This window comes from Chelonia mydas, chromosome 6 (genome assembly GCF_015237465.2).
Source record: "Chelonia mydas isolate rCheMyd1 chromosome 6, rCheMyd1.pri.v2, whole genome shotgun sequence".
In the NCBI taxonomy this organism is placed as follows: Eukaryota; Metazoa; Chordata; order Testudines; family Cheloniidae; genus Chelonia; species Chelonia mydas.
The window spans coordinates 24856314-24866342 of NC_051246.2; the positions used below are offsets into that span (position 1 = coordinate 24856314).

A 10029-nucleotide genomic window follows, 5' to 3' on the forward strand; every position below is an offset into this window, starting at 1 on the left:
AGTTGTGATTAAGAACAGAATGTGTGCAGTAACCACAACCTCGAGCGTTATGAAACACTGAGCCATACAGAAGAGCGATGTGACTCCCTACTTAACAGGAAATGCCTGTTTGCTATAATCCTTCCAATCGTGACACCGCCTTTACCACCTCAGAGTATGAAAAAATCATAAGAAGGGCCCACATTCAGCTAGCTATTTCTGCTCATGCTGAGAATAAGGCTGGTGATTTTTACTGGGACCATTCATGTGCTTAAAGCTAGGTGTATGCTCAAGTACCTTCCTGACTCAGGGCCCGGAAATGTAATGTAGCGGTTACCATGAAAATCTCCTGAAGTCCTCCATTATGACTTCTAAGTGCATGTAATTCTTTAACCCCTCTTGCACATCCACCCAATGCTGTGGCTATTGGTTGGACTCCATTGCTGTACATGCCAAAGCCTTGAAAGGGTTGAAAAACCATCTCCCTTGTGAGGCGGGAGCTGCCATTCGCTCAGTGGGGTTTGAGCTGGTGCCTTCTGGTGCTTAGTCATTTGGCTGATGGATCCTAATTGCTCTTTTCATCCCCTCTCTTTAAGTTCCAGGCACCTCAGAGCAAAAGGCCCCTGTTGAAGAAAGGGTCAGTGATAGGCAAATGCCTGTTGGAGAACAAGCTGGTCAAACGGTTAGACAGGAATTTGTGTTGTGTTAGTCGCATGCCATAAGTCTGTGATCAGCTGAGCCAGCCTGCTGGCCCAGCTGTGTTCTGTGTCTGCCCCCGCCACAATGTGGGCCAATGATGGGTTAATTGTTGGAGCTTGGTGGGTTGCAGCTTGATGGGGACAGGAGCGGCTAGCCGGTGTTCTTTGCTGCACCAGTGCAAGCCCCGTGGCCAGTTCCTGGCCAATGGGAGCTGGGAGGGCGGTGTCTGTGGGCAAGAGCAGCGCGTGCTGCAGAGCCCCTGGCTCCCACCTCCCCACACGAGGCTTGCACTGGTGCAGAAACGTGGGTGGCCGGCTATCAATTGTTGGAATCAAGGCAAATTCCCCATGTAGACAAAGCTACAGATGCTACTAAAGTGGTTGAATTACTTAAATCACAAGGACTAATTTTAAGAAATAATCTGCAGTTGTAAGGGCCCAATTTTGTCCCTGCAGCTAAGAGAGTCTGCAGTTAACTCCTGGCATGCACGCTCCTTTAGCCACTAGCCTGTTTACCAGACTGTGCATGCAACCCCCCCTTTTTACCCCTGCCGCCTTAGTGGCCACATATTTAAGCCCCTGGTAAAAGTCTGGTTTACACCATCTGAGCAAATCCCCTGCTGGGAATTTGAACAAGCTGGGGAGGATCCCTGAACCTCTTGCTGAGATTCTACCCAATGCGACCAGAAGGGCCTGGAGATATTGTCCTCCCATTCCTCTCAAGAGCTGTTCCTTTGGTGAGCCAGCACACAGCTGCTGGTATGTGATGATCCAAAGGGCTTAGCAGGGGCAGAGGCTTGGAGATTGCAGTGGTGTGGGGAAGAGGAGGAGTGCTTGATCATCCTTCTGTTCCATTCCTGCTATCGAGCGGCCAGATGTTACTTAAGAATTGCTATAACCTCAGGAGAGCCTGTAAACGTGCAGCTGCACCACTCCACCTGAGGTGGTGGTTTGCCTTCAGTGGCCTTGATGAAAACTATTCTCTGAAGTAGGGTGACCAGGTGTCAGGTTTTCGATCAGAACAGCCGGTCAAGAAGGGACCCTGTCAGCGCCAGTCAGCACTGCCAACCGTGCTGTTAAAAGTCTGGTTCGCGGTACAGTAGGGCTAAGGCAGGCTAGTCCCTGCCTATCTTAGCGCACCGCACTGCACCCCGGAAGTGGACAGCCGGTCCGGCTCATAGGCAGGGGGGAGCCACGGGGCTCTGCATGCTGGCCTTGCCCCGAGCACTGGCTCTGTCCTCCCATTGGCCAGTTCCTGGCCAATGGGAGCTGGGAGGGCGGTGTCTGTGGGCAAGAGCAGCTCATGCTGCAGAGCCCCTGGCTCCCACCTCCCCACCAAGGAGCCGGACCTGATGTCCGCTTCTGGGGCGCAGCATGGTGCCCCAGGACAGGCAGGGAGCCTGCCTTGGCTCTGCAGCACCGCCGCCCAAGGTAAGCCCATGCCCCAACCCCCTGTCCCAGCCCGAAGCCCCCTCCTGCATCCCAAAGCCCTCATCCCCAGACCCACCTCAGAGCCCACACCCAGAGCCCTGACCCCCTCCCATACCCAGAGCCCTCACCCCACTACACCTTACCCCTCTGCCCCAGGCCAGAGCCCCCTCCCCCACCCTGAACCCCTCATCCCCAGCCCCACCTAGAGCTCTCACCCTCCTGCACCTCAACCCTCTGTCCCAGCCCTGAGTCCGCTCCTGCATCCCAAACCCCTCAACCCAGCCCTACCCCAGAGCCCACAACCCCAGACCAGAGCCCTGATCCCCCCTGCACCCTCAACCCCCTGCCCCAGCCCAGAGCCCCCTCCCACACCCTAAACCCCTCATCCCCAACCCCATCCCAGAGCCCCCCTCCTACACCCCAATCCTCTGCCACAGCCCGCTCCCACACTCTGAATCCCTCAGCCCCCCACCAGCCTGGAGCCCCGTCCTGCACCCCAAACCCGTCATCCCCAGCCCCACCCCAGAACCCATACCCGCAGCTGGAGCCCTCATCCCCTCCCACACCCCAACTCCCTGCCCTAGCCTGGAGTCCTCTCCCGCACCCTGAACCCCTCATTTCTGGCCCCACCCTGGAGCCTGCACCCCCATTTAGAGCCCTCACTCTCTCCTGCACCCCAACCCCCTGCCCCAGCCCAGTGAAAGTGAGTGAGGGTGGGGAAGAGTGAGCCACCAAGGGAGGGGGAATGTAGTGAGCGGGGAGTGGGGCCTTGGGGAAGGGGCAGGGCTAGGGTGTTCGGTTTTGTGCCAATAGAAAGTTGGCAACCCAACTCTGAAGAGGCCTTTGCCTCTCAACCCTATATTCCAGCCAGTTGTGCTTGTGTATCTTTAGGATGTAGAGGGAAGGTCATGCACATTTCTATTCTCCAAGAGCTGGACCCCATGTATGAGCTTTCTCCTGTTGGGAATTTCAATCGGTCAACTATTCTCCATCACTTCCAGTCTGATCACCCTATAATACAAGGAGGAAAATGAATGCACTTAGGAGGTAATGAATGTTCACAGCCCTAGTGGTATTGGCCACATGCAGGCTTAGGGGAGAGGGAAAAGAGCTGACCCCTGGTCCATCCACTAGTGCCTTGTATTAAATGCGAGCTTGATACAATTGTGAGCATGCTACTCTAGGATTAGGCTGTAATGTAGCATGCACATCTCCCCTGGCCCCACCTTGTCTGGATCTGGTCCAGTGTCCATGGAAGCGAAAGGAAATCTTTCCACTGAGTTCAAGCGCTTAGTTCAGTTTTACATCTTCCCTTTCCCTTCTTCTAGGTCCTTAACAAAGGCGAGCCAATCCGGCCATAGAACACTTAATAGCTCTCAGCTCCTCACTTGTGTGCTCCAAGTGCGAACGAGCCCTCTGTACCAAGTGAATTATTCCAAAGGCGCCTGCTCTCCCTGCCATCTGATTAACATCATACATGACAGGTTGCACGGGGCAGCCTGCCCTAAGGTCCTGTAATCCTCCCTCTTAGTGGAGACGTGGCTTCAAACACACGCAGCGGTGGGCGGTCATGCAGCCATTTCACAACTATGTCAGAGTGGGTGATGATCCACTCGACCTTCCCTAGGGAAAACTTCACTGCAGTTGAGAGCTTACAGCTGGGAAGCAGCCGGCTCAGAAGAATAACTGTCTGTCAGAGCCCAGATCTTTGATGTCTTCCTTCCCCTGAGCCAGTTGTGTGTGGTGTTAAGACCCAGTTTTTAGAACTGGGTTGCGGAGCTCACACCAGAGGTGAAAGTAAGCCAATCTGGTACGGTACGGCATATCGGCAAGAGCCCGTACACCGGGCCGGGCCGGACCGGCTTCCCCAGGCTGGCGCTTTAAAGGGCCCCGGGCTCCCTGCAGCGGCTGGAGCCCTAGGGCCAGTAAAGCGCCACCCGAGCCCCGCTGCTGGAGCCCCTGGGGTAGCGGCGGCAGGGCTCCGGCGGTGATTTAAAGGGCCAGGGGCTCTTCTGCGGTAGCGGTGTCCGGAACCCGGGGCCCTTTAAATTGCCCCTGAGCCCCAGGGCTCCCAGCTGCCTCTTCAGCTGGTAGCTCCAGGTGTGATTTAAAGGCCCGGGGGCTCCCAGCCGCAGCCGGAGCCCTGGGGTCTTTAAATCTTGATTTAAAGGGCCCGGGTATTTAAAGGCCCCCGCCTCTTCCGGTTGAGGCCACGCCCCCTGCTCAGGACTCCGGAGTACCGGTAAGTCCTTTAAGTTGCTTTCACCCCTGGCTAACACGGTTGTAAATCATAGCGATGTTGGGTTGGAAAAGACCGTGAGAAGTCACCAAGTCCAGCCCCCTGCACTTGGTGGGGGAACGTGAGCATTCAGCTGAACTGTGGCTGCTAATAAGGGACGTGTTTTTGATGAAATTAGAAATTGAAAAACGGAGTCATCTTGCAGTGTCTTGTTTTTCCTCTCCCCCTCCCCCCCACTCCTTTCTCCCCTGTTTTCCCTTCCCTTTTCCTGTGGCAATAGGAAAAAGGAAGGGACAGGGTGGCAGGTGAGAACCAAGAACTGAAAGAACAACAACAACAAAAAGCCAGCAAAAATAAATTTTCTATTTTAAAAAAAATCCTAAAAATGTTCAAATAAACCAAACATCACCCTTTTTGGAAACCTGCCACACACGACTGGCTACAATTTGTTTTCTTGAAATCCCCCCTCCCCCCCCATCTAATTACAACACAGACAGTCACCATAAGAAACGGTTTGAAATGGACTCTTAGTCAGCCTGTCCGTACCCCTGCTGGTGCCAGGATTCTATTGCCACCATCTCTGAGTTTCCTTTGAGTTTTGCTCCATTAAGAGGCCTTGAACCTATATAATATGTGGGTAAGATCCACAGTCTCGGATCCCAATCTTGCAAACACTGAAACGTGCATAAGAGGTTGCAGAACTGGGACGTGTGCTGTGTCCTCTTGCCTCCTTCCTCCCCTAGGGGGCACTGTTGGTCTTGAGTCTTAGTCAGTGTGTGTGTGTGTCCCAGTCAGTATTCTGTGTGCTCTAACTTGGTCACATTGATCATTTCTGGGGCCTCCCCATCCCATCTCTGGGGCACACATGGGTCTCGGCGCAGACAGCTGGTTCCTGGGGATCTTCCTCTCACTTTCCTGGAGGATGTGACTGTGGAAGAGCCCAACAAGAAGAGCTGTAAATACTTCCTGGCCACCACAACCACACTGAAGAAGGAGAAAGCAAACAGCATGAGCTTTGGAGAGCACTGCCCTGCAAGCTGTGAGCGAAAGCTGCAGCAAATGTCAGGGGCTGGCGGGCACCCAAGGACAGCTCCAAAGGGTGATGTCAACTGGAGGCAAACACCAGATGAATTGGACGATGATTCCCCATTGTCCTCCAGAGAGCAGCCCGTTGGCACTGAAACCATGGTAAGTCTAATCATTTAGGGCTCTTCCTTTTCCCTCACGTGCTACTGCGGGGGAGAGGGGGGAATCTTGTGGAGCTTTTGTGAACCTTACCACCCACCTCCAATCTCCATTGGTTTATACTAGCTGTGGTTCTGGCCCATAAAGCACAACTCAGACCTTGGTTTCTATAAACTCTCTTCTCCTCTTGTCTTTCCCCAAATTCAGGCACCTGAACCAGTCAGCTCTTCCCCAGAACATGTCTTCAAAGTGGTGTTTGTGGGCAACTCTGGCGTTGGCAAGAGCTCCTTCATCCATCGCTTTTGTTATGACAGGTTCATGGCTGAGATCAGTGCAACCATTGGTAGGTGAAAGGACTCCCCTGTGCTGCCAGGTCCCAGCAATGTGAGCCTCTGGCCTAGGAAATGAGGGACAGAATGACATGTCAAAAAAGGAAGCTTGAAATGATCCCACCGTTGTGTGTCTGATCCATGGCAGTGCAGAATTACTCATGAACACCATCTCCTTCAGCATTAACGGAGTGGATAATTTCTCTTTCCTGTATGTTCCACACAGCACTGAACATGTTGTCGACACTGACAAATAATGGCCAAGATTTTCCAGAAAGGATTAGTGATTCTGGGATGCGCAACCTGAGACACCTTAAAGATCTTCAGGGGATGGGTTGTTGATCTCCGAATTATCCAGGGAGCTGTCTGACCTATGGCCACCCATGTAAATTCTGGGGAAGAGAAAGGGAAAAGAGGGAGTTGGGAAGGATTGATGCCTTCACTGTCACCTCTTTAGACTGCAGGAGCACCCCAAATGAGCTGGGCCCCTCCCTAACACAAAGGAAGACAGAGTCCCTGCCCCTACAATTTTGTTTCACTGAAGTAATTCAGCTGATCCTTTCCTTAGGCCTCATTTTCCTGTTTTCCCCTGCCCCATCCTGCAATCCCCATGTGCTGTTGCCTCCCCTACAGGTATTGATTACCAGGTGAAGAGTTTAATGGTGGATAACACACGAGTGGCCTTGCAGCTGTGGGACACAGCGGGCCAGGAGAGGTAAATGAAGCATTTGGGTTCTATGCTAGGATTTCATGCTGCCAGGCTCACAGCACATAACAGTAAGTGCTGAGAGTGGCTACTGAGTTTGTGGGCAGGGTATGGGAGAAGAGAGCAGACCTGTTCCAGGTCCCAAGGAATGTGATGTTCATTTTAACCTTATAGGGATTGTTAGCTGGCACCAGAAGGTTCTGCCACCAGTGTCTGTATCACAATTCCATGCAGGAGATCTATAGGATCTGTGGTTCCCAAGCAGTCATGGAGGGGATGATTACAAGTGCCATAGAAAAGGTGTGAATTTCAATACACCTGGAGTACTTGTCCATATACTTAAGGCTGGGGCCAGCCTTTCCATACATCATTGCACCGGGATACAAACTTGCTGTGGCCCTCAAAGTTCTCCTACCTAAGTTGATGTGCTCCTGAAAAACAACAGGGCAGGTGGCACTTGAAACGGCTCCTGATGCCTCGAGGAATGTTGGAAAATAATTTTATGTAACCATGGCCCTGGCTGGGATTGAATTTAGGACCTCTGGATTTAAAAGCACCAACCTCTACTTCTTAAAATAAAGGACTAGCTCTTTTAGCTTAGAGCCAGTAACACAATCATAAACCTCTTCTCTGGTCTAGCCACTAGAGGGGACAAAGAACCACACTGTGTTAGAGAGAGCTACATTTATTTACTAGGTGCTACTCCTGTTTAATTATGCTGTGTTTTCAAATCTGAGTTTACCACTTCAAGGGGGCCATTTAATTTCATGGAGTGTGGCATAAATACACTGAAATTGTCTCTCATACTGCATTTTTTCTCTAAATATGCTGCGACATCAGACCTATCTCATGATGAGGTTGAGGTCACAGGGGTGGTGTGACCCTCTGCTGGCCACTAACAATGATACAAGCCCCATCTCAGCCAATCAGATTTTGCAGTCCAGAACTGCCATATACTTGGTTATTATAAATAGAGACTGCCCCAAATCAGACACACGTAAGAATCAAAATTTCCATTTAAACAAGTTCTTGTAGCCATATTTATGCCAAGGCAGAGCTGTCAGGCGATAGTTGTTTCTAACCTAATTGTAACATGCTTTCCCTGAATCACACAAGGACCCCACTTCAGGAACTCATCCCTCGTCAGGAGAGCACTTGAGCATGCATGTAAATTCCATTGAAATCAATGGGACTTTAGCATGTGCTTATAAGTAAGCACGTGGCTTGACTGCTTTCCTGAATCAGGACCTTGGAATGGTGCAAAAATCTTTCTTAGCTCTGAAAATATCGATGTAACAGCTTTTAACTGGTGGCACGCAGCCAATGCTTGGTATAAGAAAGGGGGACAAACTCCTCTGCACACATGGGAGATCTTCATGATCTCTTTTGGCCCACAGAAGCAAATAACCACTACATGTGGTCACCACTCCACTGTCTAGTGTGCTCTGTAGTGTCAAAAGTGTTGCTGGAACTCCAGAGACACACTTCAGTAACTCCTCACTCAACGTCCTCCAGCTTAACGTTGTTTCAAAGCTACGTCGCTGCTCAATTAGGGAACATGCTCGTTTAAAGTTGTGCAATGCTCCCTTATAACGTCGTTTGGCTGCCTGCTCTGTACACTGCATGTAAGATTTTGTGGAAGGGCAGCGACTTTACAAGGGAGCATTGCACAAGTTCCTCTTCTCCGCCTCCTCCCCCTCCCTCCCAGTGCTTCCCCCACCACCAAACAGCTGTTTGGCGGCGCTTAGGACTTTCTGGGAGGGAGGGGGAGGAGCGGGGAAGCGCTGCGTCTCCACTCCTCCCCCTCCTTCCCAGAAAGTCCTAAGCCCGCCAAACAGCTGTTTGGCAGCACTTAGGACTTTCTGGGGGCGGGGAAGGAGCAGGGATGCAGCGTGCTCCGGAGTGGGGGTGGGAAAAGGTGGGCCTGGAGTGGAGCGGGGATGGGAAGAGGAGGGCCTGGAGCATCCCCCAGCAAAGTCGGTGCCTGTTCTTCTCCGGCTAAGCTGCCACTGCTGCTGCGAAGGTGCTTCCTGCATCCTTGCCTGCAGTGGGCTCTGCCTGTGTGGGGTAAGTCAGGGGCACTTCCCAACCACAGTACAGTACAGTATTTAATGCCTTTTGTCTGCCCCCCCCCCAAATTTCCTTGGAACCTGACCCCCCACATTTACATTAAATCTTATGGGGAAACTGGATTCGTTTAATATCGTTTCACTTGAAGTTGCATTTTTCAGGAACATAACTACAACGTTAAGTGAGGAGTTACTGTATTGGCTCTCTCAAATGGAGAGTTTTCCTGATGCCAGCCCTTAGTGTAAACAGCACCCCCCGCAGGCCATAGAAGAGAACATGCTCCAAGGGAAGCAGAGTTATTTAGTTTAGAAACTTCACTTCCTGCTGCATGTTCTTCTAGCCTTTATCCAAGAGAATGGACTTACTTCTCAGCCTACATCCTAAAGTGTTCTTCTAATAAAGCACAAATATGTGGAGATCTTGCAATCTCTACTTCACTTAACTCAGTAAACAATGTGCCTGTATAAATACCCAACTAGAATGTATGTTCCCCAAGACAAAATACATACTTACCCAAGCTGCTGGAGTTTGTCTTGGAACTCAAATCTATCTGCCGAGTCATCCATGAGGTGGCTGCTTTGTATGAGACATTTGCAAACTGGGGCAAATAAGATGAAGGCTTTGTCCCTGGTGTGGCTGCACTGGTGAGAGCCCTCATGTAGACGTGGTTTATTCTGGGTCAATGCTGTTTACTCTGGTGCAGCTAAACCAGTGGCTGAAATCCCAGTGCAGAAAAGGTCCAAGTTTCAGATCCACCAAGACATCACTCTGCAGAGATTTCCCTGCTCCCAACCCCACCAGGCCCTGCAAAGAGGATCCATGTTAAGAAAGGGATAGTTTGTTTGCTTGTTAACAGCTGAATGGGTGCTGGAAGTGTCTTCGGTTTCATTTGACTTCAGGTTTCGGAGCATCACCAAACAGTATTTCTGGAAGGTGGATGGTATCTTTGTGATGTATGACATCACTGCTGAGCACTTCTTCGTGGCCGTGCGGAACTGGATGAGTAGCATCCAGGTAAGAGCGAGACACGTTTGGGCTTGTTTCTGACATGCTGGCATTGCTCAAGATTCTCCTTTTACTGTAATGACCCCACATGGACCTGCTCTAGAGATGAGGCCATTTGAAACAGCCATGTTGTATGCTAGTAAAGACCTAGAAGGTCCTAAGGTCTGTAGGCTACTCAAACAGTATTAACCATAATAGCAGACATGGGTAGCTAAGCTACTGTAGCTAAGATTTGGTTTGGGTGCTTGTAGTAGATAGGAATTGGGTAGTATTCTGTTCAATTATTTGGAAGCCCACTAATGGGCCTCCTGGTCTTCTGTTGCAGAAGTCACCAAAACCTAGCGCAGCAATAGTGTATTTATTTAGCTAAGTGTGGCATGTTTGTAT

At 51.1% G+C, this 10029-nt stretch overlaps 1 protein-coding gene across 1 annotated transcript in view; it reads left to right on the forward strand.

Moving 5' to 3' along the window:
- The window catches only part of CRACR2B (calcium release activated channel regulator 2B), a 76291-nt gene that overhangs the window by 61050 nt on the left and 5212 nt on the right, over positions 1 to 10029 (forward strand). The window contains exons 11-15 of the mRNA XM_043547926.1: positions 582 to 661; positions 5229 to 5535; positions 5740 to 5875; positions 6495 to 6576; positions 9537 to 9651. Coding sequence (XP_043403861.1) covers positions 582 to 661; positions 5229 to 5535; positions 5740 to 5875; positions 6495 to 6576; positions 9537 to 9651 — 720 coding nt within the window. The remainder of the gene's footprint in view (positions 1 to 581; positions 662 to 5228; positions 5536 to 5739; positions 5876 to 6494; positions 6577 to 9536; positions 9652 to 10029) is intronic.